This window comes from Panulirus ornatus, chromosome 65 (genome assembly GCF_036320965.1).
Source record: "Panulirus ornatus isolate Po-2019 chromosome 65, ASM3632096v1, whole genome shotgun sequence".
Taxonomy (NCBI): domain Eukaryota; kingdom Metazoa; phylum Arthropoda; class Malacostraca; order Decapoda; family Palinuridae; genus Panulirus; species Panulirus ornatus.
The window spans coordinates 15,092,990-15,119,566 of NC_092288.1; the positions used below are offsets into that span (position 1 = coordinate 15,092,990).

Below are 26,577 nucleotides of genomic sequence, written 5' to 3' on the forward strand. Positions count from 1 at the left end.
AAGTCCATTACCCATTTATTTATTTATATTTATTTATTTATTTTGCTTTGTCGCTGTCTCCAGCGTTTGCGAGGTAGCGCAAGGAAAAAGACAAAAGAAATGGCCCAACCCACCACCATACACAATGTATATACATACACGTCCACACACACAAATATACATACCTATACATCTCAATGTACACACATATATATATACACACAGACACATACATATATACCCATGCACACAATTCACACGGTCTGCCTTTATTCATTCCCATCGCCACCTCGCCACACATGGAATACCATCCCCTCCCCCCTCATGTGTGCGAGGTAGCACTAGGAAAAGACAACAAAGGCCCCATTCGTTCACACTCAGTCTCTAGCTGTCATACAATAATGCCCAAAACCACAGCTCCCTTTCCACATCCAGGCCCCACACAACTTTCCATGGTTTACCCCAGACGCTTCACATGCCCTGATTCAATCCACTGACAGCACGTCAACCCCGGTATACCACATCAATCCAATTCACTCTATTCCTTGCCCTCCTTTCACCCTCCTGCATGTTCAGGCCCCGATCACACAAAATCTTTTTCACTCCATCTTTCCACCTCCAATTTGGTCTCCCACTTCTCCTTGTTCCCTCCACCTCCGAAACATATATCCTCTTGGTCAATCTTTCCTCACTCATTCTCTCCATGTGACCAAACCATTTCAAAACACCCTCTTCTGCTCTCTCAACCACGCTCTTTTTATTTCCACACATCTCTCTTACCCTTACATTACTTACTCAATCAAACCACCTCACACCACACATTGTCCTCAAACATCTCATTTCCAGCACATCCACCTTCCTGCGCACAACTCTATCCATAGCCCACGCCTTGCAACCATACAACATTGTTGGAACCACTATTCCTTCAAACATACCCATTTTTGCTTTCCGAGATAATGTTCTCGACTTCCACACATTCTTCAAGGCTCCCAGGATTTTCGCCCCCTCCCCCACCCTATGATTCACTTCCGCTTCCATGGTTCCATCCGCTGCCAGATCCACTCCCAGATATCTAAAACACTTTACTTCCTCCAGTTTTGCTCAATTCAAACTTACCTCCCAATTGACTTGACCCTCAACCCTACTGTACCTAATAACCTTGCTCTTATTCACATTTACTCTTAACTTTCTTCTTTCACACACTTTACCAAACTCAGTCACCAGCTTCTGCAGTTTCTCACATGAATCAGCCACCAGCGCTGTATCATCAGCGAACAACAACTGACTCACTTCCCAAGCTCTCTCATGCACAACAGACTTCATACTTGCCCCTCTTTCCAAAACTCTTGCATTCACCTCCCTAACAACCCCATCCATAAACAAATTAAACAACCATGGAGACATCACACACCCCTGCCGCAAACCTACATTCACTGAGAACCAATCACTTTCCTCTCTTCCTACACGTACACATGCCTTACATCCTCGATAAAAACTTTTCACTGCTTCTAACAACTTGCCTCCCACGCCATATATTCTTAATACCTTCCACAGAGCATCTCTATCAACTCTATCATATGCCATTACCCATAAGTCTACTTAATTCTATCCTCATGGCATACCGGCTACACTCCAAAAGAAGAAAAAACAACAGCAGCATCTCAAACTAACATCACAACTACAATGTACATAAAATGGCATATGCAATACCAATACACAAAGGGAGCTCAAAGGAAACTCCATAACAGTACAGACTAACTGACCTTAAGTTTTGAATAATCAAAGTTAATGGTAAAAGTTCAAAATGTAAAAAAAGAATGTCATAAATGAAAGCCAGTAAAGGACTGGTACCAAGTAAAAGCATACGTACAAAACTATTACGTAGCTACAATGATATATATAAAACTATAATAAATGGAAAGAGGATGGATACTGTTTTCCTAGACTTCACTAAAGCATCTGCTTTAGTGGCAAAACTAGATATCAAAAGTACATTAAGAAAATGGACTAAAGAGTTTGTAGCTATCATAAAATTCTGAATGGTGGCAAATAAAACCATTTCAAAATCAGAAAATGTTATTTCTGGAGTACCATGAGGAATGGAGCAAGCCTTAATTCCATATGTAATAATGACCTCACATACAGACAAGAAAATACAGTTTAGTTAAATCTTTTGCAGATAACACAAGACTAAGTAAGGCAATAGGACTGGAAATAATGAAAGAAAAGATACAAAAAGACCTAAGCAGTATCTATATATGGACCAGAGAACCTAATGGAATTTAATAAAGAGAAATTAGAATAATCAAGTGAAGGAATGATTAACAAACCATCAACTTCCTCCCTACAAAGGCCCAAAAGGGAAAGATATCATGAAGAAAATGACACATGCTGAGAAAATATATCAAAAATGTGGGAATTCTCATAAATAATAATCTAAAATTCAAAGAGCACACTGACAAGATTGTACCATTAAGCCAAGTGATGAGTTGCACAACAATGAAAACTTTTGCAGAGAGAAAGGAAATGGATGATTTTCTACAAAGGGAGAAACAACCTAATTGAAAGACAGCATAGTTTTACAAAAGGAAATCATTTGTAACAAACTCTTAGATTTCTACAAGAGTGAGCTCTGTCTTAGAAAAAAGGGAAGGCTGGGTGGACTGTCTGTAACTGGACTGCAAGGAAGCATGTGACAATGTTCTGCAGGAGAGGCAGATTAAGAGATCAGGCAGGAATAATGAAAAACTCCTTTGATAGACATATTATCTACATGGAAGGGAACAAAGGACACTAGTCATAGTAGCGTTCTTAAGTAAGATGAAGTCACCAGCAGAGTGCCACAGGATTTTCTTCTGGGATTATTACTATTCTTAATCTATGTAAATAGATTAGTATAAGAGGAAAAAGTGTACTTGCTCATTTTCTAAATACCATGTGGACATGGGAGCTTTTCCACAGATAATACTTGAGCTTAAAGGCATCTATTTCTTATCTTAATGTTCCACCTATATAGCCAGCATTTTTTTAGTTTTTTCAATCAAAGGATTCCTCACTCCTGTTTTACTCCTAACATACAAGATCTTTACTTAGCTAGAGCATTTTAAATTTTCTCTGCATTACTCTAAAGTGTGTGTAAGCTAGATTTATACACACCGTGGGAAACACCACACTTGCCACTCTCAAGCAATTTGAAAATTCTAAGTTTTGTTTTCCTATTTCAACTTTTAAAAAGGCATTAATTTTGCATAACTAACAAACTATATATGCATACTAACAACTTACAGTGCATCTTCTGAACCTAACCGATTTATGAAAGTGTTAGCATGGGTGCTCTATCATTATTTTGTGGATACAAATGATACCTGGATTTCTTACAGAAAAACAATAAACAAAAACTGGGTAAAGTATAAGTAAAAATTTTCATTTCAAGCTCACAATTGATTTGTAAAGATGATGTTGACTTTTTCTTCTAAATCCATCTTCTGACATTATATCCTTTAGAAAACACTATTACCCAACATAAAATACAAGCCATGTAAAGGAGTAAAGTAGGATAATCACTGAAGATTCTTCCACAGATGCCATAACTTGCAAATGAACTGCTCATGTTTAGTACACACAACTACATCAGATTTTTTCAAATAACCTAACCATGAGATTAAGTCTTTAAAATTAGAAAGTTCATCACATAAACCGTTCCAATCATAAAAGTCCCTCACATAAACTGTTCCAATCACATCACGTACAAACAAGCTTGGTATGCAAGATATGCCAAATACAGAAGTTATGAAAGATGGGGGTTGGAGATTTGCACTCATCTTTTCTTTATTCATACTCAGCTGCTTCACTTCAAGACCCCATTTATTCCACATAAAGCAATATATTTGAATTCTGTATCTCCAAACACTAAGCATCTTAAACAGTAGTTACTAACCTCTAGAAGCTTTTTGGCTTGTTTGACACGACCACTCTCAATGAAGGCAAATACCATGTCATACAAACTATTCAGCTCTCCATGTACTTTAATACTCAGGTCCATGATTTTCTGCAGCCTAAAAGAAAATCAATCTATAAGCATAAACTTTAGAATTTATCAGTTCTGAATACATAAAAAAAATTCTTCTTCTTAAACCTAAATCATCACTAAGATACTCTGCTGTATCTTTACAAAAATGGGGAAAAAGCCTGAGTTCAATTAAAGAAATTTAAAGTTTATCTTTTTTCTGTATGCTTGTCCCTTCTGTCTTAGCAAAGTAGTACCAGGAACAGAGGACTATGCCTTTCAAGAAATATCTTTACATGGCTCATTGTTTTTTTCACTTTTAGGAAGCATTCATCCAAAAGGGGAGGATTTCCAGCCTCCCACCCACCATGCCAACCACTCTTGTACCTCTCAGTCATGATGGTAACTCAAATACAAAATCTCTTCTTGTACCTCTAAGTCATGATGGTAACTCAAATACAACATTTCTAAGTGTAAAGTAATGTATATTGATAGTAGATGGTAGGCAGCCAATGACCAGGAAGGTATATTGCCAGTACTACCTGCCTGAGTTTCAAGAGGGTTAGTGATGGCTAAATAGTGAGCCAGCACTTCAGATGATCTCCTCTGACCAAAGTTGGTTGCTGTCTCTTCATTCTGCCTCATCCACAAGTGGACTACTGGCATTCTGTCCACAAACATACAATCTCTCCCTATCATACAAAACACCTGACAACACAACCCACAGACATCGTTCTTTGTAACTCTAGATTTTCCTGTAGTGAGCACTATGCACTAGCCCTGCCTTTTGGCAAAATGGTAGGAGCAATAAACGGAAGTAGTAGGTAGGAATTTTTAAGCAGGAGGATTAGATCAAAATATTAAGTAAAAGTTGTAGGTAGGAGCATTATTAGGTAGAAGTACCCAGTAGGAACATTTGATAGGACCCCTGCAAACATTACAATGGTCTTTCAAGGGTGAGGCACTAAAGAAGGCTAAGAAGCAGAACTGGAGTTCTCTATTTATGGAGACTCTACTGCCGTGGTCACCTCCTTAACGATTCCAGGTGGGAACAAGCATCAGACATATAAGTAGATAGATAGGTGTACACTGCTTCAGTTTACCTGAGTGTTTAACTTTCCTTATATTTTCATTAATGCTGTTTATAGTCACCAAGTATATCTTTTCCCAAATTCAAACATCAAAGTCAGAGAGAATTTTTCTCAAACTGTCTGCCTTCAGACCATACAAAAAACCTACGATACTGGAGCTTCAAGAGCAAAACAAAAGTTTCATTAACCCTTTGGGCATGCCATGTGGGTATATCCACCCTGACATTTATAATAATCAGACTTGACGAAAGAGCATGTCTAACAAATGCCATTAAATTTCCTCTTGGAGCTGACATGCAGAAATCTTATCTTGTCCTTTAAATCTCTGCCAAATGTCCAAACATGCTGCTGTCTGTCAAGCTGTTGCACAACTACTGAGTTTGCTGACAACAGGCTGGAACACCACAACATGAATAGATATATGAACTAATGATATTCTTCCTGATACCATTATTGCTCATCCAATCAATATTATATTATCTATGATTTTATATACCCATATAAGACTGACATTTGTAATAAGCTGCTAAGATGTATATATGAGTTAAGAGTTTAGCATCCCTGTTTTTTCTATATACTTGAACAATGCTTTGCAAGTATTTTTTTCTGTTTGTAAGCAATTTATGGATATTATAGTACCCTCTGATGTTCATAAATATGTTCTACATCATCTTTTAGGTAGATAGACCTATGAAGACTGCTGGGCCTTATAGAGCAAAGTATATTGTTTACAATCTGTCAGCTATATGGAACCCCATTAAGTTGAGGACATTTACCACTTGTAGTATCTGTAAAAGCTACATGTATTTGAGAATTCTTGTGCCAGATATGGAAAATAAATTAAAAGTTCATCATGAAAAAGCAATAGAAAATGTGATAATTTCATTTTTTGTTGGAAAATTTTGACACTTTGGGAAATGGCACAACATTCATTTATGCATGCAAAGGCTTAAAGAAGTCTACCAATCTAATCTGCCTACCCTTTTAATGAAGCAGACGGCAACCATTTGCAGTAATATAATCAGAATATTTGAAAAGGATGAGTGCTGCCACATCAAGAAAATAAATTGGAATAAATATGATAAAAATGTAAGAAATAAGCTCTTTTCAGGAATGATATTTGGACTGTGGAGCTAATTCAAAGTGAATGCATAAAATGTGGAAAGAATTTAAAAAATGAACATAAAGACTACACTGAAATCTTCTGGCAATGTAAAGAGTTTTAAGATAGACGTTATGGAAAGGGAAGTAAAAGAAAGATTCTATCTGTTTAATTTATACTTGATCGACATCTACCGCATCAGTGAGGTAGTGCCAAGAAAGAGACAAAGAATGGCCCATCCACTCATATACACACATATATGCGTAAATGCCCATACACGCACATATACATATACATATGAAGTCTGTTGTGGATGAGAGAGCTTGGGAAGTGAGTCAGTTGTTGTTTGCAGATGATACAGAGTTGGGGCTGATTCGGGTGCAAAACTGCAGAAGCTGGTGACTGAGTTTGGTAAAGTGTGTGAAAGAAGAAAGTTAAGAGTAAATGTGAATAAGAGCAAGGTTATTAGGTACAGTAGGGTTGAGGGTCAAGTCAATTGGGAGGTAAGTTTCAATGGAGAAAAACTGGAGGAAGTAAAGTGTTTTAGATATCTGGGAGTGGATCTGGCAGCGGATGGAACCATGGAAGCGGAAGTGAATCATAGGGTGGGGGAGCCTTGCAACCATACAACATTGTTGGAACCACTATTCCTTCAAACATACCCATTTTTGCTTTCCGAGATAATGTTCTCGACTTCCACACATTCTTCAAGGCTCCTAGGATTTTCGCCCCCTCCCCCACCCTACGATTCACTTCCCCTTCCATGGTTCCATCCGCTGCCAGATCCACTCCCAGATATCTAAAACACTTTACTTCCTCCAGTTTTTCTCCATTCAAACTTACCTCCCAATTGACTTGACCCTCAACCCTACTGTACCTAATAACCTTGCTCTTATTCACATTTACTCTTAACTTTCTTCTTTCACACACTTTACCAAACTCAGTCACCAGCTTCTGCAGTTTCTTACATGAATCAGCCACTAGTGCTGTATCATCAGCGAACAACAACTGACTCACTTCCCAAGCTCTCTCATCCACAACAGACTTCATACTTGCCCCTCTTTCCAAAACTCTTGCATTCACCTCCCTAACAACCCCATCCATAAACAAATTAAACAACCATGGAGACATCACACATCCCTGCCGCAAACCTACATTCACTGAGAACCAATCACTTTCCTCTCTTCCTACACGTACACATGCCTTACATCCTCGATAAAAACTTTTCACTGCTTCTAACAACTTGCCTCCCACACCATATATTCTTAATACCTTCCACAGAGCATCTCTATCAACTCTATCATATGCCTTCTCCAGATCCATATATGCTACATACAAATCCACTTGCTTTTCTAAGTATTTCTCACGAACATTCTTCAAAGCAAACACCTGATCCACACATCCTCTACCACTTCTGAAACCACATTCCTCTTCCCCAATCTGATGCTCTGTACATGCATTCACCCTCTCAATCAATACCCTCCCATATAATTTACCAGGAATACTCAACAAACTCATACCTCTGTAATTTGAGCACTCACTCTTATCCCCTTTGCCTTTGTACAATGGCACTATGCACGCATTCCGCCAATCCTCAGGCACCTCACCATGAGTCATACATACATTAAATAACCTTACCAACCAGTCAACAATACAGTCACCTCCTTTTTTAATAAATTCCACTGCAATACCATCCAAACCTGCTGCCTTGCCGGCTTTCATCTTCCGCAAAGCTTTTACTACCTCTTCTCTGTTTACCAAATCATTTTCCCTAACCCTCTCACTTTGCACATCACCTCGACCAAAACACCCTATATCTGCCACTCTATCATCAAACACATTCAACAAACCTTCAAAATACTCACTCCATCTCCTTCTCACATCACCACTACTTGTTATCACCTCCCCATTTGTGCCCTTCACTGAAGTTCCCATTTGCTCCCTATATCAACATATACATACATATACATACACAAAGTAATAAATATATACACATGTACACATTCTTGCTTGCCTTCATCCATTCCTAGTGCTATTATGCCCCACTGGAAACAGCATTGCTACTCCCTCCTTAAGCAAGGTAGTGCCAGGAAAACAGACAAAAAAGGCCACATTTGTTCACACTCAATCTCTAGCTGTCATGTGTCATGCACCAAAATCACAGCTCCTTATCCACACCCAGGCGCCACACACCATTCCATGGTTTACCCTCGACATTTCACATGCCCTGGTTCAGTCCATTGACAGCATATCAACCCTGGTATACCATATCAATCCAATTCACTCTATTCTTTGCATGTCTTTCACCCTCCTGTATGTTCACTGAAGACTCCTAATCACTCAAAATCTTTCACACTCCATCCTTCCAACTCAAATTTGGTCTCCTGCTTCTCTTTGTTCCCTCCATCCCTGACACATATATCCTCTTTGTCAATCTTTCCGTACTTATTCTCTCCATATGTCCAAACCACTTTAACACACCCTCTTCTGCTCTCTCAACCACACTCTTTTTATTTCCACACATCTCTCTTACCCTTTCATTACTTACTCAATCAAACCACCTCACACCACACATTATCCTCAAACATTTCATTTCCAACACATCCACCATCCTCTGTACAACCCTATCAATAGCCCATGCCTTGCAACCATATAAAGATACATACAGTATATTCATGAAGTGGTCAAGAATAGCTGAATTTACAGGAGTATGATGAATGAAGGAGTGAAAACACTTAGTTCTGGAATCTCAAGAGCTAGACATAAAAGGAAACCTTATACTACTTTCCTTAGATTATTTACCAGAGTATAAGACCTGAAGGAGCCCATACTAAAATTTTGAATATGCCTCAAATACATGACATGGGAGCATGGACAAAGAAAGACTATAGTGAGAGGTGAACACAATGCAAACATTGAAAATCAAACATTTCAGAAATGCTCTGGGAAAGGTGCATATGAATGAAACCACAGTCACTAAATCTGAGAGAAGAAAGCACAGATTTTAAACAAGCTTTAGATGGTAAGAAGATGAAATAAACAAAATGACCAAAAACAAACGCGGGAGACAGCGACAAAGCAAAATAATAAGAATAATTATTTATATTTATGTATTTTGCTTTGTCGCTGTCTCCCGCGACAAAGGTAGCACAAGGAAACAGACGAAAGAATGGCCCAACCCACCCACATACACATGTATATACATACACATCCACACACACAAATATACATACCTATACATCTCAATGTATACATATATATATACACACAGACATATACATATATACACATGTACATAATACATACTGTCTGCCCTTATTCATTCCCATCACCATCCCGTCACACATGCAATACCAACCCCCTCCCCCCTTATGTGTGTGAGGTAGCGATAGGAAAAGACAACAAAGGCCCCATTCGTTCACACTCAGTCTCTAGCCGTCATGTAATAATGCACCGAAACCAGAGCTCCCTTTCCACATTCAGGCCCCACAGAACTTTCCATGGTTTACCCCGGACACTTCACATGCCCTGGTTCAATCCATTGTCAGCACGTTGACCCCGGTATACCACATCGTTCCAATTCACTCTACTCCTTGCACGCCTTTCACCCTCCTGTATGTTCAGGCCCCAATCACTCAAAATCTTTTTCACTCCATCTTTCCACCTCCAATTTGGTCTCCCACTTCTCCTCGTTCCCTCCACCTCTGACACATATATCCTCTTGGTCAATCTTTCCTCACTCATTCTCTCCATGTGACCAAACCATTTCAAAACACCCTCTTCTGCTCTCTCAACCACACTCTTTTTATTACCACACGTCTCTCTTACCCTATTATTAGGGTAAGAGCAAGGTTATTAGGTACAGTAGGGTTGAGGGACAAGTCAATTGGGAGGTAGGTTTGAATTGAGAAAAACTGGAGGAAGTGAAGTGTTTTAGATATCTGGGAGTGGATTTGGCAGCGGATGGAAGCATGGAAGTGGAAGTGAATCATAGGGTGGGGGAGGGGGCGAAAGTTCTGGGAGCGTTGAAGAATGTGTGGAAGTCGAGAACATTATCTTGGAAAGCAAAAATGGGTATGTTTGAAGGAATAGTGGTTCCAACAATGTTATATGGTAGCGAGGCGTGGGCTATGGATAGAGTTGTGCGGAGGAGGGTGGATGTGTTGGAAATGAGATGTTTGAGGACAATTTGTTTTAGTATGTACAAAATATTAGTACTATCACACACACCTCACTATCCACCTAGCTTCAAAACTAAGATTCCCTGCAGGAAAAACAGTCATTAGAGGATCATTTCTTTTCAAAATCAGTAATGGCAATGCTCCTCAAAATTTCTCATGTACTAACTTTCACACAATCAATTCCTTTCTGGATCCTTCCATCTAATTTCTGTGTCCCCATCACCTACCTCTCTAAGTCAACACATACGCATTCCTTCCACCAATCTTCTTCGCATACCACAATTCCCTTTAATCATTTTGCCAACACCATTACTGTCTCAATTGTATTTCATTAGTTATGATTTCTATGGTGTTGATAATTCAAGGCTGATTTACAAGCACTATATTGGTAGGTAAACAGATAATTGAACTTCTCTAAGTTATATACTGAATTTCATGCTCTCCTCTCATAATAAAGAGGCAAAATAATTAAATCAACTTTGCTACCTGTATCACAAATCCAAACATTCTTTGTATACATACCTTGCACACTGTGAAATAATTGGAAAGCGTTTTTCAGAGACCACCCTGGAGAAGACAATAGCAAAATACTGAGTAAGATAGAATTCTGAAGTAACAGGTAATAAATATATATCTCCTTACACATCTTCTCCCACTAACAAGTATGAAGACCCATGCATACACACTGCCTAAGATAACAATCTTCCATAATTCTGTTATCTCCTCCAAGACTCAATGTTTCAAAGTCATTCTTCTCTCAAATGACCAAACACTCATGCTTCTCTCAAACGAGCTAACTTTCTTCTTCTTACAGACCTCTCAATATGCCAATATCCCAATGCCTATTTTATCTAATTTCCAATATAGGGATCACTTTCCATTTGCCGGTCTAAGTTTTTTTACACTGGAGGCTCCAGTTATGGACATAAGTCCACATCATGGGCAGGCCTTAACTAAAATATATAAAGGATTATAAAATGTAAAAAGAAGAGACAAGAGAGAGTATTTACAAATTTTGGAGGAAGTAAAAAACTTGTCTTTTAGAATGTCCCTAATCATAGTTATTGGGAAAGACATGAGACACTAGCAAGTTCCACCGCTTCAATATGTAGGAAAATAAAGAAACTTTTGCTGAAAGGGAATGGAAAAGGGCAAACATCATTACATCTAAGAAAGGAAACCAGCAACAAACACAGATCCACAAACCAGTCTCACTAACAAGTGTGGTGTGTACTGTTCTGGAAAAGATTAATAAAAAGTGGATGACTTTCTACTAAAGAGAAATTCCCTATGTGAAAGACAGCATAGTTTTAGGGAAAGAAGGTCATGTGTAACAAACCTCTTAAGAGTTCTACAAGAAAGTATGCTCAGTCTTAAACAAAAGGGAAGGCAGGGTAGACTGTTTGTATCTGGACTACCTGATAGCATTTGACACTATACCGCATGGGAAGCTGATTAGGAAGTTGAATCACCATGAGGGAATAAGGGGGAAACTCCTTCGATGGATAGAAAACTATCTCAGTGGGAAGGAATAGAAATGCATGTTAAAGCAGTTTTTCTAAATGGAACAAAGTGACCAGCTGAGTGCCACAAAGGTCTGCTCTAAAACCATTACTCTTCTTGATCAATGACAAATCCTGGATATGGGTCCATAACGTACTGTATATAAATGTTTCAAATGATGTATTTTGCTGACAATTGTAAACGGCTTACTCTCACAGTCTCTGAGCTTTATCATTTGACTAGTAAGAACCTCTCATTCAGTCACTTCAGTGTTCCTAAGTCTCTGAAAATATTGAAGTCGACTGTTACTGGAGATATATGATATATGAAGGATGTTTTGGCCAAAAATCTTGGGTTGATAGTTAATGAGACTGCAGGTTACTCATGTATATGTGTTATGATACTCAAAGTTACTTAAAGCAGTTTTAGAACAGTTTATGCATATTTTCGTCCTCCAGAACCTATCTATCTATTTCCATTTAAACTGATTAATCTAGGATTCACAACCTGGTAATTTGTGGAGGTTTCTGGTACCTAACCTATGAATTATGGTGACTTCTGTACTGTCTCTGTAACAAGATAGAGATATGTTGCACATATGGCACAAAGGTTTCCTGCCTGTAACACAAAATGCATGATTTTCCAACCATTCGAGCTCAGAATTCCTTCTTTCATCTTTATACCTTTGTTTCCTACACTCTGATGATGTCATTTACATTCACAAAATTTTTAAAGGGATCTAAAAATTTCTAAATTCAACTTATGTTTATGAACTGTAAAGATAAACATGCATCATAAGTATACCCACCAGATCTGGACATCAAAACTTTGTAATACTGTATTGTAGTATGAGGGTTATGTCCCAAGTGACCTGAGACCAAGATGTATTAAGTTATCTCTGACCTCTCTCAATATATTCACACTGCAAGCTATTCACTAGGAGAGTAGAGAGTAGCGAGTTGCTTACTGGATGAAAGGTAAAACACATAAGTACCTTATGTGGTGGCTATCCTAACAGCAGCTAACCCACCCTACTCCCCTCTATATGAACCAACATGTTGGTAAAAATCACTTTGAGGCCCACAGGACACCATATTAATAACAACTATGAATTTTTCAAGATCAGTTGTGTTTTCTCACAGATCATTACAATATGACTAGTGATGTAATTATTGGAGCCATCTTCCGCAGGAGAGCACTGTGGGACCCTACTGACTCCTACACAAAAATATAGGAATCATGAAAAAACATTTAGAACTATCTAATCTTGCAGTGTTGAATCACTGATATGTACACCATGATTATTTTGATCCACTGATTATGTGCTAGGCATAAGTTAGGTTTTTTTTTTTCATTTTGCTTTGTCGCTGTCTCCCGCATTTGCGAGGCAGCGCAAGGAAACAGAAGAAAGAAATGGCCCAACCCACCCCCATACACATGTATAGGTAAATAGTAATAATGTGCTAATCCTTGGTTAAGGAAAACGGGAAATATGACAATAATAATTTTCAAATGCCATAATCAGATTAATTTTAAACTTTTCTTTTAAACTATTCGACATTTCCCACGTTAGCGAGGTAGCGTTAAGAACAGAGGACTGGGCCTTTTTTGGAATATCCTCACCTGGCCCCCTCTGTTCCTTCTTTTGGAAAATTAAAAAAAAAAAAAAAGATTAATATGCCCAAGAATATATGGAATCAGTGATAAGAAGGCCCATGATTATTCTGAGTAATTGATTTGTTCTCTGAAGTTAGTTGTAGTTCTCGTCAGTCTCACTTCTAGTTTGTTCAGCAGACAATCAAATGTTTCTTGACTCATAAGTAGACACTTAAAAAGCTTATCATCATACACGTGAGCTTGACAGTACAAATTGTTAAATTGACCACATTCAGCTTAAATCATATGAAAGTCAAGAACACAAGATATGCTGAAATGCATGTCATCAAGATTTAAGGGCACAATTTCAACTAACAGCTGTTTTTAAGAGACCTTTGATAATGACATTTAACACGAAGCACACAGCAACTGACTTTTTCCATGCAGTTTCCCACCTCGTGTTTGTCCACCCACTGCCTTTACCCACTAAGGACCCTGCTAGGCTCTACCATCCCAGTGCATTGCATGCAGTGAGAAGATACCCTCCCATTATTCCTGTCCACCTGAAAGTTTCTTAACCACCTCCACCTCCCTTGATCTCCCTCCATTGCTCCCCCTCACCACTGCTGACTGAAACCTAGCCCAACTCTAGCATTAGGATTTAAATCTTAAGTATCTTTACTTACCATGGGACATATGCCTTCACTACAACATCGAAAACTCTCAATTTCAGTTGTTTTTCTCTTATTTCTATTTGGTACTGAGATGCAAAATTTGTTCAGCCAATATTTTTCCTGAGAGCTGCACTTTAAGTTTCTAAGGAACACATGCAATTCGCAAGCCACGGTTTGGTCACATCTAGGGTACACTGGACCTAAAACAGCTTACCACCAACATGCATTACCATATTCTCATGATATAATATATGTAATTTTTTTCATACTTGATTGCTGTTTCCAACATTAGTGAGGCAGCACCAGGAAACTGACAAAGGAAGACACATCCACTCACATACATATATATATATATATATATGAACATACATGTATAATAGATAATATTCATTACAAACATGGCTAAAATGGCACTGTGCTGAAACATAGTGATTGAGGGTCTTAAATACTGCTGGAGTGGAATGGGATGGACTGAGGGTAACTAGAAGGAAAAAGGATGGGCACTAAATCATCTTCTGAATTATCTGATTCAACAACTTCTGCCACAACACAAGTAATGCAGTCAATATTAAACCCAATGACTGTGACTACTCTAGGCATTTAGTGCCCTCAGTATGGCAATTTGCAAAAAAAAAAAAATCTATTAGCTTTTGTCTTCACATATTAATACAGTATCATGTTACCTGCATGAATAGGAAGCTTACTAAATGAATAAGTGTTCTTGCTGCAATGCTGTAAGGTGTACAATGCATCCCAAACTATATAATATACACATAATATATCACTACGTATATATGTGACAGCTAGAGCATGGATGTGATTGGATGTAGCTTTTCTTTGTCTGTTCTAAGCACAACCTTACTAACGCAAGACATGTTGATCAAGTATGAAAAAAATCACAATCCAATCATGTTAGAATTTCCAATAATACAAGTTCCATTACCAGTAAATACCTATATGCATCATTCACCCACATTTTCTTCATTAACTTGTCAGTGAAAAAATGATGGTTACTGAGCAACTGAATAGAAAAAATATGTGCAAAAGATGTGAAAATAATGTTTGAGTTCCACATCATTCCTTCTTGACTCACTACTCTGTTATTTATCAAGCCCAGGAGTCTTAAATACCCCAAACTATGTAAAGCACACTACAGTCCACTGCCAGAGGTGACCCATGCTGTGTACAGCATATCAACAGTCAATGGGTTAACAGATTTGTCAAAAAACATAATGATAAGATTATTCAACTTACAAAAACATAAAGGGAAGAATGAAACTGAGGGATCCACACATATCGCTGTAATCCTTAGTGTCTGACCAGTATCAAACCTTCTAAGCACCTCTAATTAAATTCATGAGTAACAGCCTTATATCTTGTACTCTCAAAATCATCTTAAGCGTTCTATCCAGACATAGTGAAATGCTTATACTTACTGTGAACATGGTAAATAATGCAAGGGCAGTGACCACTAACATACTTTGGCAGCTAGTAGGATACAAACTGAATGGCATTTTGCTGTGGTATTAACAAAATATGCATGATACATTATGCATGATAAGTTATTTATCTTATTCATTATACTTAGTCGCTGTCTCCCACATTAGTGAGATAGCGCAAGGAAACAGATGAAAGAATGGTCCAACCCACCCACATACACATGTATAAGCATAAACACCCACACAAGCACTTATACATAACTATACATTCCAATGTATACATATATATATATACATACACAGACATATACATATATACACATGTACATATCCATACTTGCTGCCTTCATCCATTCCCATCACCACCCCGCCACACGGTGTCATGTGTAATGCACCGAAACCACAGCTCCCTTTCCACATCTAGGCCCCACAAAACTTTCCATGGTTTACCCCAGATGCTTCACATGCCCTGGTTCAATCCCCTAACAGCACATCGACCCCAGTATACAACATCATTCTAATTCACGCTATTCCTTGCATGCCTTTCACCCTCCTGTATGTTCAGGCACCGATTGCTCAAAATCTTTTTCACTCCATCCTTCCACCTCCAATTTGGTCTCCCACTTCTCCTAGTTCCCTCCACCTCTGACACATATATCCTCTTGGTCAATCTTTCCTCACTCATTCTCTCCATGTGAACAAACCATTTCAATACATCCTCTTCTGCTCTCTCAACCACACTCTTTTTATTACTACACATCTCTCTTACCCTTTCATTACTTAATCAAACCACCTCACACCACATATTGTCCTCAAACATCTCATTTCCAACACATCCACCCTCCTCTGCACAACCCTATCTATAGCCCATGCCTTACAACCATATAACACTGTTGGAACCACTATTCCTTCGAACATACCCATTTTTGCTTTCCGAGATAACGATCTTGCTTTCCACACATTCTTCAACACTCCCAGAACCTTCACCCCCTCCCCCATCCTGTAACTCACTTCCATGGTTCAAACTGCTGCTAAATCCACTACAAGATATCTAAAACACTTCACTTCCTCCAGTTTTTCTCCATTCAAACTTACCTCCCAATTGACTTGTCCCTCAACCCTACTGAGCCAAATTTCCTTACTCTTATTCACAATGACTCTCAACTTTCTTCTTTCACACACTTTATCAAACTCAGTCACCAACTTCTGCAGTTTCTCACCTGAATCAGCCACAAGTGCTATATCATCAGCGAACAACTGACTCACTTCCCAAGCCCTCTCATCCACAACAGACTTCATACTTGACCCTCTCTCCAAAACTCTTGCATTCACCTCCCTAACAACCCCATCCATAAACAAATTAAATAACCATGGAGACATCATGCACCCCTGCCGCAAACCAATATTCACTGGGAACCAATCACTTCCCTCTCTTCCTACTTGTACACATGCCTTACATCCTTGATTAAAACTTTTCACTGCTTCTACCATATTACCTCTCACACCATATACTCTTAATGCCTTCCACAAAATATCTCTATCAACTCTATCATATACCTTCTCCACATCCATAAATGCTACATACAAATCCATCTGTTTTCCTAAGTATTTCTCACATACATTCTTCAAAGCAAACACCTGATCCACACATCCTCTACCACCTCTTAAACCACACTGCTCTTCCCCAATCTGATGCTCTGTACATGTCTTTACCCTCTCAATCAATATCCCCCCATATAATTTCCCAGGAATACTCAACAAACTTTTTTTTTTATTTATTTATTTTGCTTTCTCGCTGTCTCCCGCGTTAGCGAGGTAGCGCAAGGAAACATACGAAAGACTGGCCCAACCCGTCCACATACACATGCATATACATACACGTCCACACACGCAAATATACATACCTATACATCTCAATGTACACATATATATACACACACAGACATATACATATATACACATGTACATAATTCATACTGTCTGCCTTTATTAGTTCCCACCGCCACCTCGCCACACATGGAATAACAACCACCTCCCCCCACACGTGTGCGAGGTAGCGCTAGGAAAAGACAACAAAGGCCTCATTCGTTCACACTCAGTCTCTAGCTGTCATGTAATAATGCACCGAAACCACAGCTCCCTTTCGACATCCAGGCCCCACACAACTTTCCATGGTTTACCCCAGACGCTTCACATGCCCTGGTTCAATCCATTGACAGCACGTCGACCCCGGTATACCACATCGTTCCAATTCACTCTATTCCTTGCATGCCTTTCACCCTCCTGCATGTTCAGGCCCCGATCACACAAAATCTTTTTCACTCCATCTTTCCACCTCCAATTTGGTCTCCCACTTCTCCTCATTCCCTCCACCTCTGACACATATATCCTCTTGGTCAATCTTTCCTCACTCATTCTCTCCATGTGACCAAACCATTTCCAAACACCCTCTTCTGCTCTTCCTCCAGTTTTTCTCCATTCAAACTTACCTCCCAATTGACTTGACCCTCAACCCTACTGTACCTAATAACCTTGCTCTTATTCACATTTACTCTTAACTTTCCTCTTTCACACACTTTACCAAACTCAGTCACCAGCTTCTGCAGTTTCTTACATGAATCAGCCACCAGCGCTGTATCATCAGCGAACAACAACTGACTCACTTCCCAAGCTCTCTCATCCACAACAGACTGCATACTTGCCCCTCTTTCCAAAACTCTTGCATTCACCTCCCTAACAACCCCATCCATAAACAAATTAAACAACCATGGAGACATCACACACCCCTGCCGATCACTTTCCTCTCTTCCTACACGTACACATGCCTTACATCCTCGATAAAAACTTTTCACTGCTTCTAACAACTTGCCTCCCACACCATATACTCTTAAAACCTTCCACAGAGCATCTCTATCAACTCTATCATATGCCTTCTCCAGATCCATAAATGCTATATACAAATCCATTTGTTTTTCTAAGTATTTCTCACATACATTCTTCAAAGCAAACACCTGATCCACACATCCTCTACCACTTCTGAAACCACACTCCTCTTCCCCAATCTGATGCTCTATACATGCCTTCACCCTCTCAATAAATACCCTCCCATATAATTTACCAGGAATAATCAACAAACTTATACCTCTGTAATTTGAGCACTCACTCTTATCCCCTTTGCCTTTGTACAATGGCACTATGCACGCATTCCGCCAATCCTCAGGCACCTCACCATGAGTCATACATACATTAAATAACCTTACCAACCAGTCAATAATACAGTCACCCCCTTTTTCAATAAATTCCACTGCAATACCATCCAAACCTGCTGCCTTGCCGGCTTTCATCTTCCGTAAAGCTTTTACTACCTCTTCTCTATTTACCAAATCATTTTCCCTAACCCTCTCACTTTGCACACCACCTCGACCAAAACACCCTATTTCTGCCACTCTATCATCAAACACATTCAACAAACCTTCAAAATACTCACTCCGACTCCTTCTCACATCACCACTACTTGTTATCACCTCCCCATTAGCCCCCTTCACTTAAGTTCCCATTTGTTCCCTTGTCTTACGCACTTTATTTACCTCCTTCCAAAACATCTTTTTATTCTCCCTAAAATTTAATGATACTCTCTCACCCCAACTCTCATTTGCCCTCTTTTTCACCTCTTGCACCTTTCTCTTGACCTCCTGCCTCTTTCTTTTATACATCTCCCACTCATTTGCATTTTTTCCCCGCAAAAATCGTCCAAATGCCTCTCTCTTCTCTTTCACTAATTATCTTACTTCTTCATCCCACCACTCACTACCTTTTCTAATCAACCCACCTCCCATGCTTCTCATGCCACAAGCATCTTTTGCGCAAGCCATCACTGCTTCCCTAAATACATCCCATTCCTCCCCCACTCCCCTTACCTCCTTTGTTCTCACCTTTTTCCATTCTGTACTCAGTCTCTCCTGGTACTTCCTCACACAAGTCTCCTTCCCAAGCTCACTTACTCTCACCACCCTCTTCACCCCAACATTCTCTCTTCTTTTCTGAAAACCCATACAAATCTTCACCTTCGCCTCCACAAGATAATGATCAGACATTCCTCCAGTTGCACCTCTCAGCACATTAACATCCAAAAGTCTCTCTTTCATGCGTCTATCAATTAACACATAATCCAATAACGCTCTCTGGCCATCTCTCCTCACTGACATACGTATACTTCTGTATATCTCGCTTTTTAAACCAGGTATTACCAATCACCAGTCCTTTTTCAGCACATAAATCTACAAGCTCTTCACCATTTCCATTTACAACACTGAACACTCCATGTATACAAATTATTCCCTCAACTGCCACATTACTCACCTTTGCATTCAAATCACCCATCACTATAACCCGGTCTTGTGCATCAAAACCACTAACACACTCATTCGGCTGCTCCCAAAACACTTGCCTCTCATGATCTTTCTTCTCATGCCCAGGTGCATATGCACCAATAATCACCCATCTCTCTCCATCAACTTTCAGTTTTACCCATATCAATCTAGAATTTACTTTCTTACACTCTATCACATACTCCCACAACTCCTGATTCAGGAGTAGTGCTACTCCTTCCCTTGCTCTTGTCCTCTCACTAACCCCTGACTTTACTCCCAAGACATTCCCAAACCACTCTTCCCCTTTACCCTTGAGCTTCGTTTCACTCAGAGCCAAAACATCCAGGTTCCTTTCCTCATAAATACTACCTATCTCTCCTTTTTTCTCATCTTGGTTACATCCACACACATTTAGACACCCCAATCTGAGCCTTCGAGGAGGATGAGCACTCCTCGCGTGACTCCTTTTCTGTTTCCCCTTTTAGAAAGTTAAAATACAAGGAGGGGAGGGTTTCTGGCCCCCTGCTCCAGTCCCCTTTAGTCGCCTTCTACGACACGTGAGGAATGCGTGGGAAGTATTCTTTCTCCCCTATTACTTATATCTCTGTAATTTGAACACTCACCTTTCTCCCCTTTGTCTTCACACACCACCTCGACCAAAACACCCTATATCTGCCACTCTATCATCAAACACATTCAACAAACCTTCAAAATACTCACTCCATCTCCTCCTCACTTCACCACTACTTGTTATTACCTCTCCATTAGCCCCCAACACCGATGTTCCCATTTCTTTTCTTGTCTTATGCACTTTATTCACCTCCTTCCGAAACATCTTTTTATTCTCCCTAAAATTCAATGATACTCTTTCACCCCAACTCTCATTTGCCCTCTTTTTCACCTCTTGTACCTTTCTCTTGACCTCCTGCCCCTTTCTTTCATACATCTCCCAGTCATTTGCACTACTTCCCTGCAAAAATCATCCAAAAGCCTCTCTCTTCTCTTTCACCAACAATCTTACTTCACTCCACCACTCACTACCCTTTCTAATCTGCCCACCTCCCACCTTTCTCATGCCACAACCACCTTTTCCGCAAGCCATCACTGCTTCCCTAAAAACATCTCATTCCTCCCCACTCCCCTTACATCATTTGCTCTCACCTTTTTCCATTCTACACTCAATCTCTTCTGTACTTCCTCATACAAGTCTCCTTTCCAAGCCCACTTACTATCACCACTCTCTTCACCCCAACATCCTCTCTTCTCTTCTGAAAACCTCTACAAATCTTCACATTCGTTTCCACAAGATAATGATCAGACATCCCATTCCTCCCCCACTCCCCTTATGTCATTTGCTCTCACCTTTTTCCATTCTACACTCAATCTCTCCTGGTACTTCCTCACACAAGTCTCCTTTCCAAGCTCACTTACTCTCACCACTCTCTTCACCCTAACATTCTCTCTTCTTTTCCGAAAAACTTTAAAAATCTTCACCTTTGCCTCCACATGATAATGACCAGACATCCCTCCAGTTGCCCATCTCAGCATATTAATATCCAAAAGTCTCTCTTTCATGCGCCTATCAATTAACACGAAGTCCAATAATGCTCTCTGGCCATCTCTCCTACTTACATATGTATATCTATGTATATCTCTCTTTTTAAACCAGGTTTTCCCAATCACCAGTCCTTTTTCAGTACACAAAGTTATAATATATATATATGTATATGTGCATGTGTGGGCATTCATGTATACACATGTGTATGTGGGTGGGTTGGGCCATTCTTTCGTCTGTTTCCTTGCGCTACCTCACTAACGCGGGAGACAGCGACAAAGTATAATAAATAATAAATAAATATTTGTCAAGGGTCACTAATCTTTTAGACAATTAAAAATATAAAGGTAAAAATTCTTATTTTCCAATATGTTGCAAGTCACAACATAATGCTGTACATCAGTACTATATTTATATATTTATTATACTTTGTCCCTGTCTCCCGCGTTTGCGAGGTAGCGCAAGGAAACAGATGAAAGAAATGGCCCAACCCCGCCCCATACACATGTATATACATACGTCCACACACGCAAATATACATACCTACACAGCTTTCCATGGTTTACCCCAGACGCTTCACATGCCTTGATTCAATCCACTGACAGCACGTCAACCCCGGTATACCACATCGCTCCAATTCACTCTATTCCTTGCCCTCCTTTCACCCTCCTGCATGTTCAGGCCCCGATCACACAAAATCTTTTTCACTCCATCTTTCCACCTCCAATTTGGTCTCCCACTTCTCCTCGTTCCCTCCACCTCCGACACATATATCCTCTTGGTCAATCTTTCCTCACTCATTCTCTCCATGTGCCCAAACCACTTCAAAACACCCTCTTCTGCTCTCTCAACCACGCTCTTTTTATTTCCACACATCTCTCTTACCCTTACGTTACTCACTCAATCAAACCACCTCACACCACACATTGTCCTCAAACATCTCATTTCCAGCACATCCATCCTCCTGCGCACAACTCTATCCATAGCCCACGCCTCGCAACCATACAACATTGTTGGAACCACTATTCCTTCAAACATACCCATTTTTGCTTTCCGAGATAATGTTCTCGACTTCCACACATTCTTCAAGGCCCCAGAATTTTCGCCCCCTCCCCCACCCTATGATCCACTTCCGCTTCCATGGTTCCATCCGCTGCCAGATCCACTCCCAGATATCTAAAACACTTCACTTCCTCCAGTTTTTCTCCATTCAAACTCACCTCCCAATTGACTAGACCCTCAACCCTACTGTACCTAACAACCTTGCTCTTATTCACATTTATTCTTAACTTTCTTCTTTCACACACTTTACCAAACTCACTCACCAGCTTCTGCAGTTTCTCACATGAATCAGCCACCAGCGCTGTATCATCAGTGAACAACAACTGACTCACTTCCCAAGCTCTCTCATCCCCAACAGACTTCATACTTGCCCCTCTTTCCAAAACTCTTGCATTTACCTCCCTAACAACCCCATCCATAAACAAATTAAACAACCATGGAGACATCACACACCCCTGCCGCAAACCTACATTCACTGAGAACCAATCACTTTCCTCTCTTCCTACACGTACACATGCCTTACATCCTCGATAAAAACTTTTCACTGCTTCTAACAACTTTCCTCCCACACCATATATTCTTAATACCTTCCACAGAGCATCTCTATCAACTCTATCATATGCCTTCTCCAGATCCATAAATGCTACATACAAATCCATTTGCTTTTCTAAGTATTTCTCACATACATTCCTCAAAGCAAACACATGATCCACACATCCTCTACCACTTCTGAAACCACACTCCTCTTCCCCAATCTGATGCTCTGTACATGCCTTCACCCTCTCAATCAATACCCTCCCATATAATTTACCAGGAATACTCAACAAACTTATACCTCTGTAATTTGAGCACTCACTCTTATCCCCTTTGCCTTTGTACAATGGCACTATGCACGCATTCCGCCAATCCTCAGGCACCTCACCATGACTCATACATACATTAAATAACCTTACCAACCAGTCAACAATACAGTCACCCCCTTTTTTAATAAATTCCACTGCAATACCATCCAAACCTGCTGCCTTGCCGGCTTTCATCTTCCACAAAGCTTTCACTACCTCTTCTCTGTTTACCAAATCATTTTCCCTAACCCTCTCACTTTGCACACCACCTCGACCAAAACACCCTATATCTGCCACTCTATCATCAAACACATTCAACAAACCTTCAAAATACTCACTCCATCTCCTTCTCACATCACCACTACTTGTTATCACCTCCCCATTTGCGCCCTTCACTGAAGTTCCCATTTGCTCCCTTGTCTTACGCACTTTATTTACCTCCTTCCAGAACATCTTTTTATTCTCCCTAAAATTTAATGATACTCTCTCACCCCAACTCTCATTTGCCCTTTTTTTCACCTCTTGCACCTTTCTCTTGACCTCCTGTCTCTTTCTTTTATACATCTCCCACTCAATTGCATTTTTTCCCTGCAAAAATCGTCCAAATGCCTCTCTCTTCTCTTTCACTAATACTCTTACTTCTTCATCCCACCACTCACTACCCTTTCTAATCAACCCACCTCCCACTCTTCTCATGCTACAAGCATCTTTTGCGCAATCCATCACTGATTCCCTAAATACATCCCATTCCTCCCCCACTCCCCTTACTTCCATTGTTCTCACCTTTTTCCATTCTGTACTCAGTCTCTCCTGGTACTTCCTCACACAGGTCTCCTTCCCAAGCTCACTTACTCTCACCACCCTCTTCACCCCAACATTCACTCTTCTTTTCTGAAAACCCATACAAATCTTCACCTTAGCGTCCACAAGATAATGATCAGACATCCCTCCAGTTGCACCTCTCAGCACATTAACATCCAAAAGTCTCTCTTTCGCACGCCTGTCAATTAACACGTAATCCAATAACGCTCTCTGGCCATCTCTCCTACTTACATAAGTATACATCAGTACTATGTAACCTAATTCTAAAGTGTCAAAAACCCTAAGCATAGCAACCTGAAGCATCATGACTCAAGATCCTAGTGTACCATGTTAGACCTAAGACCATAATCACACATTCTACTTTACAAGCACACTAATACTCACTTTTCTGCATCCTCCAGTTTGATGAACTGTGTTGTCAGCTCCAGTTTATATGGCGTTACAGAATGCTCTCGGCATATCTTCTCAAACTCCTCCATTGCCCCCACTAGGTCATCCCTGTAATAAAAGTAGGGTTGTTTAAAAAAAATCATATCATGTATAGTGTAATATACTGTTTTTTTCCTCAAACATACTACATCTCTCCTTTCTCCTCATTTTGGTTAAATCCACACAAAATCAGAGTCCCAAGCCTGAGCTTTCTAGGACGATGAGCAGTATCCACTTGCCTTTATCTTCTGTTCCATCTTTTAGAAACTGAAATACAAGGAAGAGGATTTCCATCCCGTACTCCTGCCCTCTTTGTCGCTTCCAACAACAAACAGAGGTATATTACTTTTTCTCTATCTAATATATATTTTCTTCATATTTGATTGGCATGTCCTGTGACAGCAATGTAGCACCAAGAGCAAAATAGCACCAGGAACAGATGGAAAGAGGCCACATTCACTCACATTCTGTCATGTACAATGCACCAAAACCATAGTTGTCTATCTACAACCAGGTTCCACACACCTTTATATGATTTACCAAAGCAGCTTCATATGCCATGGTTCAGTCTACTGACAGCACTTTGACACCTGTGTACCACATCAATCTGATTCACTATATCTTACCCATGCCTTTCACCTTCCTACATATATATACCATGGAAAGTTTTGTGGGGCCTGGATGTGGAAAGGGAGCTGTGGTTTTGGTGCATTATACATGACAGCTAGAGAATGAGTGTGAACGAATGTGGCCTTTGGTGTCTTTTCCTAGCACTACCTCATGCACATGCGGGGGGAGGGGGTTGTTATTTCATGTGTGGCGGGGTGGCGACGGGAATGAATAAGTGCAGACAGTATGAATTATATACATGTGTATATATGTATATTATCCCTGGGGATAGGGGAGAAAGAATACTTACCACGTATTCCCTGCGTGTCGTAGAAGGCGACTAAAAGGGAAGGGAGCGGGGAGCTGGAAATCCTCCCCCCATTTTTTTTTTTTTTTTAATTTTCCAAAAGAAGGAACAGAGAAGGGGGCCAGGTGAGGATATTCCCTCAAAGGCCCAGTCCTCTGTTCTTAACGCTACCTTGCTAATGCAGGAAATGGCGAATAGTATGAAAGAAAGAAAATATATGTATATGTCTGTGAGTGCTCAAATTACAGAGGTATAAGTTTGTTGAGTATTCCTGGTAAATTATATGGGAGGGTATTGATTGAGAGGGTGAAGGCATGTACAGAGCATCAGATTGGGGAAGAGCAGTGTGGTTTCAGAAGTGGTAGAGGATGTGTGGATCATGTGTTTGCTTTGAAGAATGTATGTGAGAAATACTTAGAAAAGCAAATGGATTTGTATGTAGCATTTATGGATCTGGAGAAGGCATATGATAGAGTTGATAGAGATGCTCTGTGGAAGGTATTAAGAATATATGGTGTGGGAGGAAAGTTGTTAGAAGCAGTGAAAAGTTTTTATCGAGGATGTAAGGCATGTGTACGTGTAGGAAGAGAGGAAAGTGATTGGTTCTCAGTGAATGTAGGTTTGCGGCAGGGGTGTGTGATGTCTCCATGGTTGTTTAACTTGTTTATGGATGGGGTTGTTAGGGAGGTAAATGCAAGAGTTTTGGAAAGAGGGGCAAGTATGAAGTCTGTTGGGGATGAGAGAGCTTGGGAAGTGAGTCAGTTGTTGTTCGCTGATGATACAGCGCTGGTGGCTGATTCATGTGAGAAACTGCAGAAGCTGGTGACTGAGTTTGGTAAAGTGTGTGGAAGAAGAAAGTTAAGAGTAAATGTGAATAAGAGCAAGGTTATTAGGTACAGTAGGGTTGAGGGTCAAGTCAATTGGGAGGTGAGTTTGAATGGAGAAAAACTGGAGGAAGTGAAGTGTTTTAGATATCTGGGAGTGGATCTGGCAGCGGATGGAACCATGGA

General features: G+C 40.0%; 1 protein-coding gene across 2 annotated transcripts in view; it reads right to left on the reverse strand.

The window, feature by feature from the left end:
• The window catches only part of bsf (bicoid stability factor), a 201,779-nt gene that overhangs the window by 56,273 nt on the left and 118,929 nt on the right, over window positions 1-26,577 (reverse strand). The window contains exons 16-18 of one of the 2 annotated variants that reach the window (XM_071658035.1): window positions 24,607-24,720; window positions 10,882-10,926; window positions 3,917-4,034 (exon numbers count right to left, since the gene is read on the reverse strand). In XM_071658035.1, coding sequence (XP_071514136.1) covers window positions 3,917-4,034; window positions 10,882-10,926; window positions 24,607-24,720 — 277 coding nt within the window. The remainder of the gene's footprint in view (window positions 1-3,916; window positions 4,035-10,881; window positions 10,927-24,606; window positions 24,721-26,577) is intronic. The other variant, XM_071658036.1, reaches the window with a different exon arrangement.